A 24,425-nucleotide genomic window follows, 5' to 3' on the forward strand; every position below is an offset into this window, starting at 1 on the left:
TAATAATATGCAATATCTAAAAGGAACTCTGTAAAATTCATTGTTGTGATTCATTATAATTTAAAATCAAACTAATGCAATACCCCAAGACATCTTTTAGTTCACTGATAATTTCCATCTAAAGTCTGACTAGACTGATAAATCAATGTACTGAGCCAGTTTATCTCAGTTGTAATAAACTATTTTGAGGTATTTATTCTAAATATATTTATTATTCTGAATATATCTATAATTATGTACTCAAAAAAAAAAAAAGAATCGGTACATCTCCCTTGCTTTCCCTCTCTCTCTGTAGATTTTCCTCCAGATAATTGATGATGCAGTTAAATTGTACACCAATATGTTTATTTTTTTGCTGAACCATAAGGAGGCCTATCATAAATGCTGCCTGTTCAGGAATGCCCAGCAGATGGAAGTGTTAGACTAGGCTTTGAATCAGCTGCATACCTGTGCACCAAGCAGGGTCTGAAACAGACTCTCCTGTATGAGAGCTGTCTGTACAGAATATTCTCAGTAATATGCAGTTTCCATGCATATTTTATATGTGGTAGCAAACTAACTGTTTCATATTGTGTAAAGCATCATATACAATGTTAAAACTTATTTAATATTTTCTCTTAGTTGAGCTCTCTCATGCTCACTCTCTGCATGGGCTAACTTTTTTACTTTCCTTTTTCTGGTTTTAGTAATTTACTCTGCTTAAACTAAGCTATTTACTTTTTTCAAAGTTTTTCAAAATTAGAGTTTCAATTTATTAATATCTTATAACTAGTCCACTTTGCCTCTGTAACTGCCTGCCTGATACTTGGTGAAATCAGCTACACACTGCTGGAGAAGAGGGGGCCTAGCCAAAGCACTGCTGGAGTGCCATGATCGCTGCAGCATGGTTGCAATGTTCCTAGTGTTGCCAAACATCGCTTAAAATAAGGAATCTTCCCATATTTGGACACAAAATAATGAACAGTTATGAACTGATACAGGACACGTTTTGTTCTGTATTTTTGAGGTCACACTGTTATGGTGATGGCTTCAGACAGAAACACAGAGCTCAAGCTCTCTCTCAGCTGGAGCGAGGGGCAGATAGTGATGTCTGGATCAATACTGAAATATCGCTACCTCTGATACCAGATCTTTATGCTCTAAAAAATCGATTCTCATATCAAAATAACAATACTTTTGATACTTCAGTCATTTGAGGTAAAGTGTATCATTAACAAAGTGGAATTAAGTGGAAAGTAACTAAACTATTGAGATCTTGTCTAAATGATTCGCAGTTAGTGGGAACTACTTTTTCTCCCGAGCACGCTGCTCAGTCGGTCAGTCACTCAGTCTGTAGACAGACACAATGGCAGAGTGTAAACGGAGTCATGTGTGGAGCTATTTCAGCTCTGTCTCTCTTCAGTCTTTCGGTGCTGCGGGCAGCTATCCAGGTACAGAGGGAGAAAATGTGGAGCTTTAAGTGGCTCGAAGCACTGTTGCTGTTGGAGTTGTTCAAATTTATAAATGTTGTTTTGAAATAAGTAATGAAATATATACACATTTCAACAAATAGCTGCATGAGTTAAGCTTGGAGTAATAATGTGTATATCACTGAGATAATCTCACAGACAAAAAGTCTATATTTATTCAGGTAAGGTTTCCTAAAGAATTGATAATGTAAAGTGAATTACATAGACTAGGTGTCATTAAATTATAGCTAGGCTATATTGTAAATGAGGCTGCTACCGCAATATACTTCAGAGTTTAAAATAAATAAGTGAAAATACTCTGATGTCTTGTATTCTTTATGAAGCTATGATTGAAATACACTACTTTTTAGATTTACCAGACACATTAGGTGTATTTGCACAAAGTATTGGTATTGGATCAGTATTGCTGATACCAGCTTGAATTTTAATCAGTATCAAATTGGAAAGGAAATCAGTGGTATCAAACTTCACTAGTGTCAGATTCTCCACGGCTTCTAAATAGTTAACCAGAGCCGTATAGGCTCTGTAGAGAACACACTTTTCATTGGTCATCTACTTTATTTAGCCAATCAGCAGCCAGAGTTATCTGTCCATCATTCAGTGCTGCAGCTGTTGTGTATTTCTTCTGGAATGTTGTGTTGAAGGCGAAGAAGACTTTCCACAGACACACCTTGAGTTACAAATACATTTTTATTTATTACACAAAAGAACAGTTTACAAGCTCAGAAGAACCTGTAGAGAGAGTATACTAATTTGTTTCTCTCCCTTTAGTTCAAACTTCCCACTTATATAGGCTCCTCTCAGTCCAAACAAAGCATAAGCCTCTTGTTTAAAATAGCTTATGTGTAGGTAACGGGGAGAGAGAACTGGGGGACCTTTGACCTCCAGAAAGAAATTTTGTACTTAACCTTTCATTTACAAGGACTTATATGTAAGAAATTGTAAGAGACCTATGAATATGTAAGAGACCTAAAACAGTTAGGCATTCTTACATGATGCACACCCCCAGTAACATATGTTAATAACACACTGTGGCACATTTTCATGCTCAGTAAACTTCATAGACAATGGACTCACAGTCCCACCTACAGGGGGTTGTTTTGCTGCGGTGCTGAGAGTAGCGGGTCAGTGCTGAAACATTGGGAACTACAGATCTGCTTTTAGATAGAACAAATGTTAGCAGTGTGTCCTGGAGAAACTGCATTTCTTTCTCCCTCAACACATCATAGATGATGAGATTTTTAAAAGTAATTCTTTAAAAGTCATATTAGAAAATGTTATATAGATTAACAATAACATTAACAAACTATTATTAGAGTGTAAGACAGATATGAGACCTAAATAAGTAATTAAATAACAATTTAAAAAGATACTGTTATATTAAACTATATATATATATATATATATATATATATATATATATATATATATAAATATATATATATATATATATATATATATATATAAATAGAGCAAAATACATGGACACATTCTGTTTAGCCCTTGTTCAAAAAGGCTAATGACAGGCACTGACAGTCTTGATGGCAGTTGGCTTAATATGTCTTACCTTATTAAATGTCTGACAACATATAGATTTTATCTGATTTACTACATTCGAAAAGGATTTACAAGCGCATACTGGTGCCTCAGACTCTGTGTTCCTTATTTTGATTTTAGAAACTTGGCAACCCTCCTACACTGACAAGTCACCACACATTTTGTGATTCTCCCTGAAGTGCCAATAAGAGCTGCATGCCACTGCTGTCTTTGGTCCCTTGAAGTTGCTAAGAGTGTAACTATATCTAAAATCAATGCACTTGTTCAGCTGTTGAGAGGCATTTTAGTGTTTGTCTCCAAGGAATTGAGGAAGACTTCTTAGGTAAATAAAATGCTCTTTTAATAACCATTTATACAGCAGACAATGGCCTAACCAGCATATAAATGTACCCTTTAAATTAGGGTGTAGCGTGGGGTTGGGGGTTACCATTAGGTGTAAAAATTTAAATTCCTTAACTAAGCATGATTGGTAGCTCCAGCACCCCTCCCTTTACCATGCTAAACTATTTAAACACTGCGGCACCCATAGCCACTTCCTTTTAGCCTTGTTCATAACCCCATCCATCCTCTCTAGCACTGTGTTTGGAACATCATAAACTGTCCTGCCAACACCACAATTTCAACTTCCCTGGCAAACATGATCTATCAAATGCTATCAATTACCTTCACCAGTTCAGTCATTAGACCTACATCTTGCTCTGCATAATTTAGTGCTGCACTATAACAGGTACCAAAATTCGTAAATACTCTTCACAAAAATAATCTAACACAAGTTTTTTTTTAATTCATCAACAACCTACTAAACTTGCTCTGTTTTAACTCTCAACCTAGTCAACCTAAGATTACCATCAAATTTCCCAAACAGCCACCATATTCATGAAACAATAGTTGTCAGGGTCATCATGTCATACACTTTTACTTCTGTTCTGTTCTCTGTTGTGTCTCCGGTTTTGACCCGAGGAGGATGGGTTCCCCGTATGAGTCTTGATTCCTTCCAAGGTTTCTTCCTTGTGTGCTGAGGGAGTTTTTCCTTGCCACTGTTGCCCCTGGCTTGCTCATAGAAGGCTTGGACCCGGATCTCTGTAAAGCTGCTTTGTGACGACTTTTTGTTGTGAAAAGCGCTATATAAGTAAAATTTGATTGATTGATTGATTTGAGTGTTCTTCTCGTGTCCGCGTGGGTTTCCTCCGGGTGCTCCGGTTTCCTCCCACAGTCCAAAAACACACGTTGGTAGGTGCATTGGCGACTCAAAAGTGTCCGTAGGTGTGAGTGTGTGAGTGAATGTGTGTGTGCGTTCAGGAAATAATTATAATGTACTTTGTACATATATATTGGTTTATGGAGAAACTACTTGGTTTAATGGCACATACATTGGTTTTAAACTGTTGGTTTGTATATATCGGTTTGTGAGTATATATTGGATTATCAGTTTATACATTGGTTTCCTAGCATATATATTGGTTTGTATGTATTGGTTTGTTGGTATATATATTGGACTCTCAGTACATACATTGGTTTATTAGCATATACATTGGTTTCTTGGCAAATAAATTGGTTTGTGGGCTCGTATATTGGCTTGTTTATATTGGTTTGTGGGCATATATCGGTTTGTGGGCGCATATATTGGTTTGTTTATATCGGTTTGTGGTCGCATATATATATATATATATATATATATATATATATATATATATATATAGGTTTGTTTATATCGGTTTGTGGGAGCATATATTGGTTTGTTTATATATATATTGGATTCTGTGCTGCATGGTAGAAAGACAAAAGAGACCTTTAGTATTAAATAAACAAACCAAACGTCGATTGAGTAAAGGAACAAAGAAAAGATGTCGTACATGTTTATGGCTTGTTTTGTGTGTTGTGAGGGTAAACAGTTTGTTACTTCCTGTATTTAGCGCTATTCATTAGTCCATGAAGCGTTAAAAGCAATGTGCGCAGCATTATGTACACATCGAACCGTCCCTTTCGTTCACCGCGGCTCTGCGAATCAGGAGCTAACTTCAGCGTCGTAGAAAACACATTGTTGTAGAACGTAATCCAATCGGCTAGTCTGAGCTTTGTTATCTTTATTATGACCTTTATTTAGTATTTATAATCGCGGAGCTCGGTCACCGGGCCACTCGGTTTTATCTGGAATATGTCAAAAGTTTGTCCGAACTGAGGTTCATTAAAATCGCGCAGCACAATCAAAACAGGCTACTCGCTGAACAGCACTGAGCGGCAAATTTCTACCATGCAGCACAGAATCCAATATATATGCCCACAAACCGGTATAAACAAACCAATATATGCTCCCACACACCGATGTAAACAAACCTATATATATGCGCCCACAAACCGATATAAACAAACCAAAATACACGCCCACAAACCATTATACACGCCCACAAACCATTATACACGCCCACAAACCAATACATGCCCACAAACCAATACACGCCCACAAACTGATATATGCCCACAAACCGATATACACAAACCAATATATATGCCCACAAACCGATATAAACAAACCAATATATGCGCCCACAAACCGATATAAACAAACCAATATATGCGCCCACAAACCGATATATGCCCACAAACCAATATAAACAAGCCAATATACGAGCCCACAAACCAATATATGCGCCCACAAACCGATATATGCCCACAAATCGATATAAAGAAACCAATATATGCGCCCACAAACCAATGTATATACCAACAAACCGATATACACAAACCAATATATACGCTGGAAAACCGATATAAACAAACCAATATATGCGCCCACAAACCGATATATGCCCACAAACCGATATAAACAAGCCAATATACGAGCCCACAAACCAATATATGCGCCCACAAACCGATATATGCCTACAAATCGATATAAACAAACCAATATATGCACCCACAAACCAATGTATATACCAACAAACCGATATACACAAACCAATATATACGCTGGAAAACCAATGTATGTACTGGTAATCCGATATATATATACCCACAAACCAATATATATATATACCCACAAACCAATATATATACCCACAAACCAATTTATATGCCAAGAAACCAATGTATATGCTAATAAACCAATGTATGTACTGAGAGTCCAATATATATACCAACAAACCAATACATACAAACCAATATATATGCTAGGAAACCAATGTATAAACTGATAATCCAATATATACTCACAAACCGATATATACAAACCAACAGTTTAAAACCAATGTATGTGCCATTAAACCAAGTAGTTTCTCCATAAACCAATATATATGTACAAAGTACATTATAATTATTTCCTGAACGGCTTCCCATAGCCCTGTGAAAGACTGGCGCCCCCTCCAGGGTGTATTCCTGCCTTGTGCCCAATGATTCCAGGTAGGCTTTGGACCCACCGCAACCCTGAACTAGATAAGCGGTTACAGATAATGAATGAATGAATGAATGAATGAATGAATGAATGATTTGATACACACATGCCCTACTTGGAGGGAGCCAAGAACTGTCATGCAATCTCTCTCTGCCTTTGACTCATTTAGAAGTTCTAATTATTACCTCAAATTCCATCATTAACAGTAAAGGTGAAATTGTACATCAGGGCATTATATCTGTTATGGCAAATTTAAAATTAATCTATTTTTCTAGGCGTATCACCAGGAAGGAAAATCGAAAGATCGATGCTCAAAGAATTCTTTGGGGAGAAGAGAGGAATAAGACACGCAGTCAAATATTCTCTCTTATCTCTCGAGTTTATTGAACAAATCCAAGCCATATATAGAACCCCAGTCACGTACACCATTATTACATCATGTCTCGTTCCATCAACCCAAGTATTCCCTTACTGGTGCCTCATTATCTCCAACTTTATAGCTGCCAGGAAAAAATGGTGAGAGATGTCCTTCAGTTGTTGACTGCCTTCCTTCTAATCTGCTCAGCGCCTTCCTCCCACAGGTCACAGTAACCACACAATACAATAAGTCCCTTCACCTTCAAGCACTAAGGCCTACATAATTTAGTGAGAATTAACCAAGATTAATCAAAGCAATTACTCCCTGAATATATTATGTCATTAGTTATTATTAACAATTACTCATTAGTATTAATCTGCATTTTTCCATCACATTCCTCCCTTTTTATGATTTAAAAACATCAATGCATGTGAACTTTTAATCATAATATTGCTAAAAGAAAATGCAAAAGATAACATCAACCATAGACTAGCTAAGCTTTCAGTCTAGGCATCATAACTCATGCACTTAAAAAAAAACATATTAAATGATTACATGTCAAATGATTAAATCAAATGATTATTTAAACTCATAAAATCAACTTGAAATCAGCATTAAAAAATGAAAAGTGAGTTTAATGTGAAGATTTACTCCCCATCCAATGAGGCATAGATTGGCGGGGGCATGTCAAGAGGTATCTCATCCAGCGAATTTCTTTCACGACCAGAGGCTTCAGCGTCAAGCTCCATGTACACATCTGCACTCACCATTCTAAATGTAACAGAACACTCAATAATTTTGATGATCGGACTTCTGATACAGGGAATAGCACAACATCTGATTAGTGCTATTACTAATAGAGAAATGATTACCGCGACAGCCAGCTTCTGCCCCAATGCTCCCCATTTGCCAAAATAGGAATCAAACCATGCCATCCAGTTGATGTTTGCACCTGAAAATCCATACAACTTCTTAGTAAAAGCTGTTAACTCCTTCATCGCCTCAGTGAATGACCTGTTTGCTGCTGTGTGATTAGGAATGAAAGTGCAGCAGTGATCACCAAACATGTGACATTCACGATGTATAACTGAATAGTTGAATGTTTTTGAGCCAGCTGCTAGAGCACAATCTCTAGTACACATAAAGCCCCCCTTTATTGACTGATCTAGGATGTCTTCATCCTTTTCCATCCATTTTACTTTTATTCCCCTGCAGTGAGCATTCTATCTTTAATGGATCTGGATGCATTTCTCTCATGTATTTGGCACAAATGGAAGCATTGTAAGGAAACGGCATGATAATGGGAATGTCCTGAGTACGCACACACACATTAACATGATGAATTTGTGGCTGTAGTAACAGCATATTTAGCTTTTCGATGGCAAAGATTTGTACCTGACCGTATAGTGTCGCTGGGATAGCCTGAACCTTGAAATGACCCAGTCAATGCTGGTGCCAACAACATCAACCAAAAGATAAAGATTAACAGTTCAGCAGGACTTGGAAGGGTCCCAACCACCGCTGTTCACCACCCAGTCTCCTGTTTCAAGGAGTGTAACTTCCCCTCCAACGGTTTAGGCAAGGCTTGTGAGTGAACAGAACGCATGATTGTTAGTAATTTCTTACAATAGGACAACATGTGGTCTTCCAAGAGTCCCACGTGGTCCACATGGCCTGGTGGATCCAAACAAAATTTCAATAGGTGTTAAACCAGTTTTGGTTCTGGCTCACATACGTATATACATCAAAACCAGTGGTAATGCCTGCACCCAATTGAGCCCTTTTTCTACACAACATTTCTGAAGCTTGCTTTTGATTGTTGCATTCTCTCTCTTGACTGCTCCTGCACTCTGTGGATGATATGCACAGTGTAATTTCACATCAATGCCCAATTTTTCTTCTAACTGAGTGAGTGCTGTACTGATAAAAGTTGGTCCATTGTCACTCCCAATGCGTCGAGGAATACCCCAACGAGGAATAATGTGCTGAATCAAAATTTGGCCACTGCCTGAGCATCTTGTTTGCTGGTAGGGAAGTACTCAACCCTTTTAGAAAACATATCCACTACCACCAGACAATACCTTTTCCCCTCGCACTGGATGAGTTCAATGAAATCCATCTGCAAATGTTCAAATGGCTCATTGGGTAGAGGATGTGCCCCTGATGTTATTTTAATGCCTCGAGCTGCATTGTGCTGGGCGCATATGAGACATTTTTCATAAAACCTTTGTGCACAAATAGTGAACCCACTTGTGTACCACAGTTGCTGTACTGCAGATACCATAGCCCTTTTGATACATGATCTCTCCCATTAGACAATTTTGCAAAATAGGGAAAATAAGCAGAGGGTTGGAAAGGCCTACCATCTAAAACTTGCCACATTCTATCCCTGAAAATACAGCCTGCTTTGCGACAAGCAGAACGCTCGGCCTCTGAGGCCTGCGAGGTTAATTGTGTGGAAGAAATCCTCAAATCAGCCTTAAGGGCTGCATTAAAAATGATCAGTGATTCTGCATAACCCTGAGGCAATCGGGTCCATGTCCACAATTTACCCTTAAATAAAAATGCCAACCAGTACTGGATTTCTGGGTGCACAGGAATGCTGAAAAACACATTCACTAAATTAATCACACAAAAAAAGTGCTGTTAACAGGTATAACAGGTACCTGGGATAAGACTATGTGCTGATTTGGAACTTCTGGAGAGGGTGGATGAATCTCAGGATTAATCTCAGAATTTACTGCCTGCAGGTCTTACACAAATCTCCACTCTCCAGTTTCCCCTGAAGCACTAACATTTATTATTCTTCACCAAATAAATTAGGGTATGAATCGCTGATTTAGGGCGGAGAACAATCACACCAGCAGTGACGAGCAAATTGAACACTGATGTGATGCCCTCAATAGATTAACTACTACAGGTTGGGCGCATATCATCCCCAACTCTGGTTTGTGTGTGTTCATGTCAATTGAGAAAAAAGAAACCACAGCTGTTTATTAGATGCAGAACACTTCAGAATTTTTCACCCTTTTTTTTTTCACACCTTCTCCATGATCCCACCAATCATTCAAGGAATGAAGGTCCTCTACTGACATGACATCGACCCAGTCTGTAAGAGGTCAGTGGATTGCAGAAATTTAGACTTAACAGTGGACAGTAAATCTGCTGATAAAACCAAACTTGCTTCACCATGACATACACCACTGTATTCTCCACACAGACCTCAATGCCCACATAGACTCAGTATATATTTAAATACTCAATTTACACATTAAATCCCTACCCAGGAGATTAATTGGGTGAAACTTAGAAAACAAAAATGCATTTTTTTTCTCTCTGTCTACATGGAACATCCCAAAGACTCTGTTACTACATCTGTAACTTTGGCCATACACCCCTTATGCTGAGGTCTAATTGAAAAACTCAAAAGTGGTTGCTCATAAATCTACTAAAAGCTAAATTCTATCCTTGCTACTGTCATCTTTATTCTAAGCATGACATAAGACACAGTAGAAGAATCAGAAACATAAGAATCAGTTTGTGTTAATAATAAAAATTGTTCACTTATCTATTCTGGTGTTCATCCAGGCACTCCATCCCCGTTCAGCTCCTCCACCCCCAAGGCCTCCTCTCAGTCAGAAGGCTCCATTGCTTGCGAGGCTTATCTCTGGTCTCCGTGTCTGTTGGGACAGTCTCTTATGAAGTGATCAGGGCTTCCACAGATGAAACACTGTGCGCTTCTGCCAGCGCTGCCATGGCCTCTTCCAAATCCTCGACCCCTGCCTCGACATCTGCGCCATCCCTCAGCTCTTTGATTGTGGTCCATTGCCTGCTTCCACAATGCCAGCTGGGCATCAAACAGTTTGCGCGCCTCCTTTTCTCGTCGTTTTTCTCTCTTGGCGTTCAGGAGTTTTTCTGCATGCGCTGCATACTTTTCCACCTCTTTCAGTCGGCCTACGTCCACATCAATTGAACCAAAAAAAAACCACACAGTTGTTTCAACACAGGCGTAACCTGCACACAAAGTTGTATTTCAGCTGGCTTTCCCAGGCTGTTATGTCCGCACTCTCCCAGTCCTCCGTTGGTGGTCCGCCACCTCCATGTTTCCTTGTCACCTCCAGAAGGCAGGAAAGGAAGGACCGCGCTGATTCGTCTGGCTGTTGTTTGCACTCTGCAATTCTTCGTGGGTCGTGTTGGAGCGGATACCTCCCTTTGATGCGTCCGCACAATGCATCAAATTTGGTGAGCTATGCCTGACCCAACTCTGTCCTGTTGGGTTGAATGTCCACTCCCGTCATGAGATCCCCTTGCACTCTCGTCCAGTCAACTCCCATAAGGATGGCCAGCACTCTTCCCAGCTCGTGCAGGCTCTGACGGAAAGTCTCACGGAACTGTTTTAAGCATTTGCATTTGCAGAATTCCTCTCCTCCATCAGTGACCTCAGGGAGAGAAGCGGCCTCCTCTTTAATCTCAGCAAAAGTCTATGGTCTGAACACCTGTTCAATGGATTCACCCATCGGAACTTCAAGCATCGGCATGCTAAACTGGTTCATGGCCTCGACTAGGCCGGGAATCTCGTCTCCTTTGTCGTTGTCCCTGAAGCTGAGTTTCATCCTTAGTGGCGCAATCTCCTTTTTTCTGGCTTTGGGCTTTACGCTCAGCTTTGTGACTCTCTCAAGCGTGTCTGGAGAGAGAGGGCCTGGGAACAGTGGCTCTGCTTCCTCATCAGTCTTGTCCTCCTTCGCCCTTATCTCTCGCACTGCCTGGATAGGAGGGTCCCTTGGCGGAGTCTGCAGCTGTTGTTGAGCGGTCGGTTGTGTCATGGCGGGTGGAGGGAGTGCAGGTGAATGCGGAGGAGGAGAAGGTGCTGAGGCCTGCGCTGGGCGATGTGGATTCACATCCAGGTCCCAGTTGATCTTCGGATATAGGTCGTACTCAGGAGGGGGTGGAGGGGCCAGAACAGGCACGGGCGTACATAGAAGAACAGCACAAACATTTGCACAATTGTTAGATATTGGTGAATCAGCACAAACATTTGTTTTAACATCCTCATTAACTTCTCTCTTCCTTGCATTTCTGTTCTTTTCCTGAATTCTTTTATCTGCTTCTCCCTTCCACATTTGTAGCGCCTGCCGGTCCACTACAAACGGTTCTGGAAGTTTTTTACAATACCCACACCCACTAAGCTGAATATTCTGTCTGAGTAATTCAGTCTCCTGTTCTTTATGTGTTAATTCGTCTGTCAACCGTTCCAGCTGGTTTGGACTGAAACTTCCTCCCTCAGGAAACCCCAGTTTAACCCATTCTCCCATCTGCCTCACACTATTTGGGCCATACTCCTTCAGCATGTATCTGTATTGTGATGCAGGCTTATTAATTTTATCTTTTTCATGAGCCTGGTTCTGTGCCGTTTTGCTGTAACAACACCCCATAATTGTATTTTAAAATAAATCCAATAAATTCAATAAGTTAATTGAATTAATTAATCAAAATTGAAAGAAAAAACCCTTATATGTATATATATATATATTTTTTTATTATACCAACCCCAGGTTGATAAAACTCTTTTTTTTCTTTTTCTCTCATAGAAACTGCTCTTGTTTCTCCCATAGAAACAAACCTGATGTCACCTGTATGTTCCTCTCTAGCGGACTCTTTCTAAAGACTCCTTACTCAATAGAATATCCTGCCATGGAGCTCGTCAGCTCTGGAAACATAAAATCATCAACACCTTACCGCGGTTCAATCTGTGTTCCCTCCTGGTGTCCCGTGCCAAGTTCAATATCAGCGGTGCCGGTGGACCCGAAACGGAGCCACCTCCCCACTCTGGAGGATTCTGGTGGATGGCTGGATTTGCTCTTTCAATCTGCCTTTTTTCCCCGCTCGGAAGAAACCAGACACACGAGATATCCCGGACAACGAGCCCCCAAATTGTTATGGTAAATTTAAAATTAATCTATTTTTCTAGGCGTATCACCAGGAAGGAAAATTGAAAGATCGATGCTCAAAGAATTCTTTAGATATAAGAGGGAATCTTTGACTGCGTGTCTTATTTCTCTCTTCTCCCTAAAGAATTCTTTGAGCATCGATCTTTCAATTTTCCTTCCTGGTGATACGCCTAGAAAAATAGATTAATTTTAAATTTGCCATTACAATATCCATTTCCAATCACTGTCATGATGTAATAAATTCCCCTGTACTAAAACAAAACTGAAAATTGTCAAAGTACACTTTAATCAGCCTAGTCTGGTTTAATCTTATGTGGTACATGGAAGAATTCATTTTGCCATGGCACTTGATATGGCACTGAGCCAAATGATTTGTAGTACCTATCTTTTTTCTTTGCTGTCTGAATCTGATGTCAGATTACACTGCTGTGATTCAAACAACGTGCATTATAAAGTACATTTGAAGGTAAATACTTTGTACTTTTACTTAAGTGGAGATCTAATATGAGGACTTATACTTTTACTGGAGTAATTTTTACCTTGAGTATCTTTACTTTTACTCAAGTACATGCTTTGTGTACTTTGTCCACCACTTAAAGGGGGAGAATAACATTTAATCTGTCACGCCAGGCATTTCCCATAGTGAGATATAGAAAGAGATTTGATAGAGGACTTGAGTATATTGATTTTCTGACATGCTGCCATCTCCTTCCGCCCTTGACCACAGCAATAAATACTTGCATAAATTAACATGTGACATTAAATATAATAACATTGAATTTGACCTATTTATTGCACTTAGAAACTAGAAGGATAAACTATGAACACGATTTCTGATAAAGGTGGTATATGTAAATAAATATAACCTAAATGCAGTGAGGTGCAAATAATTTAAACCTCTCATAGCTGTTATTTTTAAACCCAATCACTTCACTGACCTGTTGCCAATTAACCATTTTTACACATCAATTTCAAAATTGCCCAATATCATTATAAAAGTATTAAGTATTAAAATTAAACTTATATATATATATATATATATATTTAATTGGAATATTGGGTTTAAATCATTTGTATTTGACAAGCATTACCTCTCTATAACTCTTTACTGTTAATTACTTTACTGTTTCATTTTTGTCTTTTAGCATGCTTGCTAATGTTATGATTTTGTGATGTAAAATAGACTGTAATATATACAGAGACTCTGTAGCAATTTAAAAAAATCTTATGGATTGTACATATATGACAGTAGAGTATCATATAAGAAAATAAAGTAAAATAAACTTTACAGGCTTTATTTTTGAGTAACAATATACAAAGTGATAATATTTACAAAATGTATGTCATATAGTTTGAAGTACACATTTGTATGAAGTTTTTGCCTTCCCTTTGTGCTACTATTTTATATTAAATGTTCTATAGCTTTTTCTTCTTTGTTACTCGGCTCATAACAGCCTTTTTTTGTGTTCCTCTCAGGATGTAAGAGGATGATGTAGCACTTTGGGGCAAATTTGGCCACCAGCAGTCCAAAACTAGAGGCTAAAATAGCAAAGACCTCTACAGCCACAGCATACTTACCTGGAGAGCTGATGTACGCAGGTACAAATGTGATCCACACGGTACAGAATATGAGCATGCTGAAGGTGATATATTTAGCTTCATTGAAATTATCAGGAAGGTTCCTTGCCAAAAAGGCCAGCAGGAAATGTAGCCAATGTAGCACAGGAGAGTCGCAACCCACAGCACCGAACCCACAGCACACTCGTATACAATTTTGGAACTTATGTAGTGAGTGTTTTTATGGGGAGTTGGAGATGCTGTAGACAGCCAGACAGTACATATAGCCACCTGGAGGGCTGTGAGCACCAGCACTGTCCCTCTCTGTTGGGCCACTCCAAACCACTTCATGACACTTTGGACTCCTGGTTGAGATGAATGAAATGCAGCTACCACCACCATGGTCTTGACCAGGATGCTGGACACACTCAGTACAAAACTTATGCCAAACACCACATGCCTCAGCTGGCATGTCCAGAGCTGGGGCTTCCCAACGAACAAAAGTGCACACATGAAGCACAGTTTGAGTGACAGCAGCAGCAGAAAACTTAGTTCTGAGTTGTTGGCCCGAACGACAGGAGTGTGTCTGTGATATGCAAATACTCCCAGAACTCCTGCGCAGAGCCAAACAGAGATGCTGTTGTCAAGGAAATACCCAGTGGTTCTTCATATGACAAAAATTCCACCTCTTTAGGAACACAGCGATCCTTTTCTGGGCTTGACCAGAATTCTTCAGGGCATTCAGTGCGCTTAATAGAATCTATGACAAAAAGAGAGAAAAAACATTGTTTGTGAGTGCAAATTTAACAATTAATAATATGCTTGTTTTGTATCAAGTACAACAGTTTACCTGTTGCATTGCTGATTTCTCCATCTGCACAGGGCAGACAGTCAAAGCAGCAGATGGGCATGCCACTCATTCTGGCTTTTCTGGTCCCAAGAGGGCAACCTTCACTACACACAGACCTGGGTGCCTAATGAGAAAGGAAAAGTGTTAATTAATTTGACAGAATTTTGCAGAACTGTAGTCTGTGCTTTATGCACATGTTCTAAACCTTTGCAAACATAAAATGGCCATTAAAAAATAGTAAATATTACATATTGTGTTTGAATAACATATTCACATTTGACATATGATACAGTATATGATCTACAAACCGGATTCTAAAAAAGTTGGGACACTAAACAAATTGTAAATAAAAACTGAATGCAATGCGGAGGTGCAAACATCTAATATTATATTCAGAATAGAACACAAATCACAGATCAAAAGTTTAAACTGAGAGAATGTATCATTTTAAGGGAAAAATATGTTTCAAAATTTCATGGTGTCAACAAATCCCAAAAAAGTTGGGACAAGGCCATTTTTTACCACTGTGTGGCATCCCCCTTTCTTCTTACAACACTCAGACATCTGGGGACAGAGGAGACCAGTTTCTCAAGTTTAGAAATAGGAATGCTCTCCCATTCATGTCTAATACAGACCTCTAAATGTTCAATCGTCTTGGGCCTTCTTTGTCGCACCTTCCTCTTTTCAGTACCCGGATCCTTCTCCTACATAGCCATGATGTTGTGATTGCTGCAGAATGTGGTCTGGCATTATCAATTTGAAAAATGCAGGGTCTTCCCTGAAAGAGATGACGTCTAGATGGGACGTCTCACTGGCAATCCACTGTCTTTCAGTCACATTTCTTAGAGCCACTTCATCCATAAGCGGCAGTAGGTAGGCCCCAGTGGAGACTGCTACCACCACTCTTGCTGTGGAGGTTTTAATCACGTCGACAATGCGCCTTATGTCTCTGTGATTGTTGTCCCTTGGCAACATTTCGGAGTAGGCCACACAGCTGCTGAGTTGCACCTGTACATCGTAGTGAAATTCATGTGCAGCATTGATCCCATAGTTATCATCACTATAGACCAGGCCCACCCAGGTCCAGCCAAATCGCTTTAGGATCTGAACAATGGCAAGCTCTTGGAAGGCATCATTTGGGATGGTCCTGAAGAAGGAGGGGTACTTACGCCAATCACTGAGACAGGAGCATGTGGCAAAATTGCTCACCTTGAGGAGGGAAGGAGAAATAAATCAGGAAAGACAGGAAATATAAAAAATATGCAGTCACAATCAGCGACATAGAGAAAATGATTATAAAAAAGATGGCATGAAAGGACAGGATTTTTAAGCATATATTTTCATTTTCATAGGGTTACATTTCCTATGCATGAAAAACAAACAAATGTTTCCCTGAATCTGTACCATGGGCACTCGAAAAAGTCCCAGCACACTAGAGATAGCAATTGAGTGAGTTGATCCTGGGTCCCCAACTATCCCAAGTACTGGGGCATATCCAGTGCAGTCTGAGCTGGAAATTATCTGTCCCACTGAGCAGGGCTGTGGCTGCCCGGAATGCAACCGCCAGCTTCACACAGATATCATACAGGTGGTATCCTAGAGTAATGTTGGGCAGTATGTTGGGATTTCTGTTGATGTCTCTGATAGCAAAAGCCATAGTTTGTGCCTGCTGGAAACCTGCCATATCAAACCTGAAGCATCACAGAGAAGGAGGTTGTGTATGAGTGAACAAGTAATATTAGACAAGCATGTTGTTGCCTGTTTTTTGCAGGAGATGACAATATTCTGTCAATGACTTTTGACATTGCAGAGATTTGGTCACGAGATATTGAATAGATTGAAGTCTTAAACAATTCAAATCACAATTAAATGTTTCTAATAATGATTATTATTATATTAGCACTCCTCAGCTCCTCACTCCTCAGTCAATGACCACTGACTTTTCACAGTAGGGTTGTTCCGGTTCACTGGTGAAGTTAAGCTCTGGGAAAACAGTAAGCAAGTGGACTGCAAACAGACCACCCAGAATCAGGTCTCCATCCTTGTGCATCCCATTCAGCTTGAAGTGCCCCCAGAGCTGACAGGAGTCTGAGGCTGGTGAAGCAATGAGCAAAAGGAAGGCTGTGAATAGAAACAGGAATGAAACAAGGAACATGTTTGTCTTGGTCCACTTAAAACCTCTCCCTCTTTCTATTGCCTACACTTCTCTTCCTTGGTTTATGCTAAACATGGGTTGAAGGCTAGTGTTTTATATAGTAGGTGGGGTCATGTGGGCCTCTGTGGAGAAAATGACACTGCTGACTTTTACTTTTTTTAATTTCATGTTATTTATTGAAACATTTTGTTCAGATTTAGTGGGGGTACATGTTTACAAATTTTTGTCTACTGTAGTGCTAATTGGTCATGGTTGTAATGTCCAATCCCCATTTCCCAAAAAAATGTTGGGACATTGTGCTAAATATATATAAAAACAAAATGATTTGCAAATTGTTTAAACCATGATTTAAAAATAATACAAAGACAACATTTTAAATAATGAATTTAATATTTAATATTATATTAGTATTCTCACTGTGCAGGTGGTGTGCCTGATGAACTCTACAGGCTTCCTCGCAGGTATTAAATCATTTATAGTTAACCTTTAAGGAAACAGATGGTACTCTTGACAGATTTAAATACAAAATAATGGGCTTTAAGCAGGGAATACACCTGGGCATACAGGTAATGACTATAGTTGGCTTGTGTGCTGTTGTGAGAGTGATCAGTACGTTATGAAAACACAAGTCCATTTTATCCACTGACCAAAGAGGAGCACTTTGTACTTCTACAGCTTTAGAGAATTGTCAGTCTCTTGCTTTGAATACTCCCATTTTCCCTATTATTTACCAGTCATGTCAAAAAGGTATGATTTATTTTAGTGGATCATGTTTAGCACTGCAGTGACATTGATGTGGTGGTGATGTGTTAGTGTGTGGCATACACAAGTGGCACAGCAGTGCTGCTGGAGTTTTTAAACCACTTAGTCCATCAACTAAGAACATCAGCTGACCGTGTCCTGTGTTCACAGATGAAGGACTAGAGTATGACCAACACAAACTGCAGCAACAGATGAGCTACTGTCTCTGATTTTATATCTACAAGGTGGACCAACAAGGTAGGAGTGTCTAACAGAGTGGACAGTGTGCACATGCAGCACTGAGATGCCTGATCCACTTGTACCAGCACAACACACACTAACCCACCACCACAACGTCAGTGTCACTACAGTGCTGAGAATGATCGACCACCCAAATCATACATGTCCTGAGTGTTCAAGAACAGGGTCAAAGAGGGCAAACAGGGTATGCAGGGACATTGACCACATATTGTATCCAAATATGTTTACTCTTTTGCTGAACTATGAGGCTTTTCCTCAACACTGCTTATAATGCCCAGCAGATGGAAGTGTTACACCAGGCTGAAACTGTACTGAAACTGACCCTCCTTCATGTATACATGAGTGCTCTCCAATACAGAACTTTCCCACTAAAATACATATGCACATACATATGAGTTTCCAGACATATTTATACATGTATATGCAATCTAATTGTCTTCATGTTGTGTAAAAAATGTAGAATGTTAAAACCATTTCAAAATAATGTTTTCTCTGTTAATAAGGTTTTCTCTCTCTACTAAATCCTGTGTCTGCTTTTTCTGACTTAATGTCTACTGTCTCAAGCAGAGGCGATTGCTTTATGCAAGGTAAGCTCAGCTTCCCTTAAAATGTCAAAAAATAAGTGATCAAATATATACTGTTGTGTGTACATGCCATTGAATAAATATGCACTACAACTTTTGTTCAGAATCAGCTTCTTATCACTGACTTCTATCACTCTTTCTGACTTCTATCGTAGTTTCTGTCCAGCGGGTGCGGCTGAGCCCCTCCACCGTCACAAAGCACTCACAGGCGGACACACTTCACATGGGCCAAGGCCGTTTAAGCAGCCTAGCTCTGCTGGCCATTGAGAGGACACTAGTCAAGTCCCTGGAAAAGATGCCTTGTTGGTACAACAGGGTCACAGATAATTTTCCTGAAACGAACGGAGGGTAGAATTTACGTATAAATAAACTGACACATTTTAAGATGTAGGCCAAAATTGAGCTTCCCCTCCTTGAAAGACCAGCATTCGCCACTGGTCTCAATATAATAATTACTAAAAAAATTTTTGGTTAGAATTTACACTGCATATATAAACCTATTTATTGTTTTATTTATTGTGTGTTGATGTTTTTAAACTGGACTTGCACTAGTAATTCTTCCATTTGGTTAAATATTTATTCCATTCATTTATAATACACACGTCTGAAATACCAGTTATTACAGAAAGCTATAACATGAATTAATTTGTTGTTGCTTTTTAATGAAAAACATTTTAGACGAGATGTTTGCCTAAAACATTTTTAATAATTTCATGGTATAGAAACATATGTTGGGGATAAAAGGTGAATTATTCACAAAAGAAAACTACTGATATTTTCTCATGTCCCAACATAAAAATCTGCAGTTTGGTTTACTGGTAGTTTTGGTTAATAAATTATATGCTTGTATTATAAACTCCATGACTCCTAGTACATATCCCAAGAGTTTAACTTGATAAGTTTCTCTGCAGTGATTGAGCTCTGCTGTAGGCCTTAAATAATAAAGTTTAAAAGAAAAAAAAAACAAAAAAAAACAAGGCATAATATACTTTCGTTAATTCATTTTGTAGGTTTGGTTCATCTTTTGTAATCTCAGCCATCATTGGCCAGTTTTACTGTCAGTCATCTGTGTTCCCAAATGAAATGACTCTTATGTCTTTTATAAGGAAGCATCTTCTAGTTTTCCATGCTCTTTGGATGGAGTCTGTGACCATCTTGTCAATGAGCCTCTGTGACACTTGGGATGATGCCAGTGTGCGAGCTGGTATTGCTGTCCTTCTTTCTTTTCCTCTTGCCTGGTTCTAAGTGCTTTGAGTCAGTTAGTGCATGTCAAAGACTAGGGGAATCTGATCCTTATGTGTTGGATGCAGATGGTGATATTATTCTTGGAGGACTTTTCCCCTTGCACTACATAGCTCCAGAGTTAGACCGTATTTTTACAGCTCGAGCTCAGGATAAGAAGTGTAGTGGGTGAGTGAGACTACAAGTGTTAACGGCGAACAGTCTTTAGAAAACGACATGTACATGAAAGGAGTGTATGACATTGTGTCTAATAGACAAGCATGCTCCACTACAAAGTGTTTGACGGTCATAGACATCTGTTTTAAGGACAGCACACTTGACCATAACTTAGTTTTCTAAATGCAAAATAGAAAATATACGATGACAAGAAACTCATTTAGTGAGTTATGCCATGATATCCCATGATTACTTTTCCATTACTTTTTCAGTATCACTTTTTTATCAGATTGCTCATACAGTGTTTTTTGTGCATCTCTCTCTCAGGTTTGACCTGAGAGCCTTCCGCTGGGTTCAAACTATGGTGTTTGCAATTGAGGAGATAAACATGAACCCTACACTTTTGCCAGGGGTGACACTTGGTTACCGGATCCTGGACAGCTGTGATCATGTCCACACCAGTCTGCAGAGTGCACTCTCTCTGATCAACGGTTCTTCTGAAGTAGAGGAGTCTGCAAGTGCCCCTCACTGCCTCTCTAGAGCTCCAGTTCCTGCTGTCATAGGCCTGGCATCATCTACACCAACACGAGCAGTAGCCCATATATTAGGGCGTTTTGAGATCCCCCTGGTGAGATTGGGTTATTATAATGATTGTTTAAAAAGTGGTGGCACTACTAGCATGAGTTGCATAAAATTAGAGCATTATATTAAATTCTGCTGTCTAATATATAAACATTAAAAACATAAAGGTTTAATTACTTTGTGGAGCATGACAGCATTTTGTACTTTTTAAGAAGAACATGATCATTGATTATAATTTTTTTTAATTATTGCATCTTATTAATGATTTCCTTCTGCAGTTGTACTGAATTAATCCTCACCTGCTTCTCCACAGATTGAATTTATGTTCTTCCTCTCCATCATGACTTCCTGCAAACTTTACATCTGTATCAGTCCATTTTATTGCAATGTATGAAAATTGCAAAATCAGACTTGTCAAGTAACTCCCCTCACTTTTTCCTCTCTCTTACTGATCCTAGATCAGCTACTTTGCCACCTGCACATGTTTAACTGATAAGCATGTATACCCGTCTTTCCTGCGCACTGTTCCCAGTGATGCCTTCCAAGTACAAGCCCTGGTGCAGCTGATGGCCCATTTTGGCTGGCAGTGGGTGGGCACAATAGGCACAGATGAAGACTACAGTCTCTATGGTATCCAGGCATTCACTGAGTTAATGGAGGAATGGGGTGGATGTGTGGCCTTCCACCACACCATCCCCAAAATGCCCACTCCCAAACAGATCAGTGCCATAGCTGATGCCCTGGAGGCATCCACAGCTCGTGTTATTTTAGTGTTTGCGACAGAAGGCCAACTACTGAAGCTGCTTTCAGAGATAGCACGCAGAAATCTGACAGGCTGGCAGTGGGTGGCTAGTGAGGCCTGGGTGACAGCTAAAATCCTCGCAGCACCAGAGTATCAATCTGTGCTGTCTGGGACTCTAGGGTTTTCCTTCCGTGGCATCAACATCTCTGGGCTGACTGAATTTCTCTTGCATGTGAAGCCCTCACCTGACCCCAGGTCTGTCTTTACTAACCAGTTTTGGGAGGAGCAATTTGGCTGCAGGTTGACTTATGAAGGCAATGAAGCTTTGGGTCAGCCACTCTGTAGTGGCCTGGAGGACCTAAGGCTGGTCGAGAGCAGCTACACAAGTGCTACTCCAGTTCGGGTTTCTTATAATGTATATAAAGCAGTATATGCCATTGCCCATGCTCTGCACAGTCTGCTGGAATGCACATCTGTGAAGTCAGATCAGAGAGGCTGTAACACTGGGTCAGAGTTTACACCTGGACAGGTAATAGGAATTGTTAGCACAGGAAATTTAGTAACACATTATTTGAATCATGTCTTGACCTTTCGTCATATAATCTTTTTTGCCATCATGACATTAACGTTATGAAACATGAGGCACATTATATATTTTTTATTTGGTTTTCTATTACTATTGTTCAACATTGAACATCCCACAATTCTATTTGTAATAGCTACTTTACCACCTAAAGAAAGTGAACTTCACCAATCAGTTTGGAGAAAAAGTGTATTTTGATCATAATGGTGAACCAGTCCCACTGTATGACATCATAAATTGGCAGAGAGATGGTAAAGGTGGAATACGGTTCCAGAGAGTGGGCAGTTATGATGGTTCATCTCCTCGTGGGAAGCAACTTGAATTGGACGACATTTCAATACAGTGGGCAGGAGGACAAAACCGGGTGAGTCTATATAAAGTGACAATATTCTGTGTGAGAATGAGGCACACCGTGTCTAAGATAGGCACTGGCTTATTTTCATATATTATAAGTAAGTTCGGTAGTATAAGGCCATTTAAATAAAAATGTATAAAACAGGCCCTTTTATAAGCATGGCCTATTATGCCTTTTGTCAAATGAAGATGAGACCTGATTAGCCACAATTTTTTACAACATTATCACTCTGAATATCTCTCTGCAGGTGCCCGTGTCCCTGTGCACATTACCTTGTCTTCCAGGAACTCGGCTTGCCAGGCAACCAGGTCAGCCCAGCTGCTGTTTTGATTGCTTGTCCTGTGCTGAAGGGGAATACACCAACACGTCAGGTAGACCTTAGATACTGCACTTAGCTGTGAATGATCCTTGTTAAAGCACCTTTAATTGCCTTTTTTTCTTGCCATTAATTTTTATGCTTCATTAAAAGAAAAAAAAGTTTGAAGTCCCCCATAGTGAACTCTGTTCGTGGTGGTGAGAGAAACCAAAGGTGCAATGTTCAGTCCCTCTAAAGTCTCACTCATAGAAAGATTGTTATAATAAATTTAAGAAAAACATCTGAATGGAAAGGTGCATCTGTGTATTCCTCTAATAATACAGATTTCTAAAATTGCAAGATCTAGGAAAGTGTGTTTGTTTTTGCTCAGGAGCCACAGAGTGCATGAAGTGTCCTATGTACTACTGGTCCAACCCTGAGCGGATGGCTTGCGTAGCTGGCATAGAGGAGTTCCTTTCCTTTCAAGAAATTATGGGTATCATTCTCATAACTTTGTCCCTCCTTGGTGTTGCTGCAGCATCTGCTGTTTCAATAGTCTTCTTCCTGTATCGAACCACACCCATTGTCAAAGCAAACAACTCAGAATTGAGTTTCCTGCTCTTGCTGTCACTCAAACTATGCTTCCTCTGTTCCTTGGTGTTCATGGGCCGGCCTTCAAAGTGGTCCTGCCAGGCCCGACAGGCAGCATTTGGCATCAGCTTTGTCCTCTGCATCTCCTGCATTTTGGTCAAGACCATTGTCGTGTTGTTGGCCTTCAGGTCCACCATGTCTGGGTCTACCTCTCTCAAACGATTTGGTCCTCCTCAGCAGAGAGCCTTTATTTTTGGTTGTACTGCAGGCCAGGTCATCCTCTGCCTGAGCTGGCTGGCACTAGCCCCACCTTACCCCTACAAGAACACTTCCTACCAGGGTGGGAAAATTGTGTTAGAGTGCAAAGATATCTGGCCTCTTGGCTTCTACCTGGTACTGGGTTATATTGGCCTTCTATCTTGTGTTTGCTTTGTTCTGGCATTTTTAGGACGGAAACTTCCAGATACATTTAATGAAGCCAAACTCATAACTTTTAGTATGCTAATATTTTTTGCAGTGTGGATCTCCTTCATACCGGCATACAACAGCTCTCCAGGAAAATATACAGTGGCTGTGGAGATATTTGCCATCTTAGCCTCAGCTTTTGGGCTGCTCTTTTGTATTTTTGCTCCAAAATGCTTTATTATTCTGATGAGACCTGAACTCAATACCAAAAAAGGAATTACTGGGAAATCTATCAAATGAACTGCTAATTCTTTTGTCAGCTCACCTCTGATGTTTTACACTAGTAACTTTATATACTGAAATGACCATAGGATAGGACATCTGCAGTCAGAAGCTTTATTATAAATTATAATCTGGGAAAAAAAAAAAAATATATATATATATTGTGTCAGTGATGTCAGAACTTCAACCCTGTTTATAAACAATAAAACACAAAACACTCATGAATCATATTAAAATTGTTTGTCATTTACTGTTATCATCCTCACAGATGTACCGTAAGATTCATGAATATGTACCCATTCAAATATTCAACATTCAAATATG

The 24,425-nt window shown here is 39.6% G+C and overlaps 1 protein-coding gene and 1 pseudogene across 1 annotated transcript; one reads left to right on the top strand and one right to left on the bottom strand.

The window, feature by feature from the left end:
• Positions 1-10,433: 10,433 nt before the first annotated feature.
• LOC136709320 (extracellular calcium-sensing receptor-like) lies at positions 10,434-17,207 on the bottom strand (annotated as a pseudogene).
• A 3,405-nt stretch (positions 17,208-20,612) lies between these two features.
• LOC136709402 (extracellular calcium-sensing receptor-like) lies at positions 20,613-24,119 on the top strand. The gene is made up of 5 exons (XM_066684601.1): positions 20,613-20,894; positions 21,307-22,119; positions 22,310-22,537; positions 22,776-22,899; positions 23,215-24,119. Exons 1-5 carry the CDS (start codon positions 20,628-20,630, stop codon positions 24,117-24,119), a joined length of 2,337 nt encoding a protein of 778 aa, XP_066540698.1. The 5' UTR covers positions 20,613-20,627.
• The last annotated feature ends 306 nt before the right edge of the window (positions 24,120-24,425 follow it).

This window comes from Hoplias malabaricus, chromosome 11 (genome assembly GCF_029633855.1).
Source record: "Hoplias malabaricus isolate fHopMal1 chromosome 11, fHopMal1.hap1, whole genome shotgun sequence".
Lineage (NCBI taxonomy): Eukaryota > Metazoa > Chordata > Actinopteri > Characiformes > Erythrinidae > Hoplias > Hoplias malabaricus.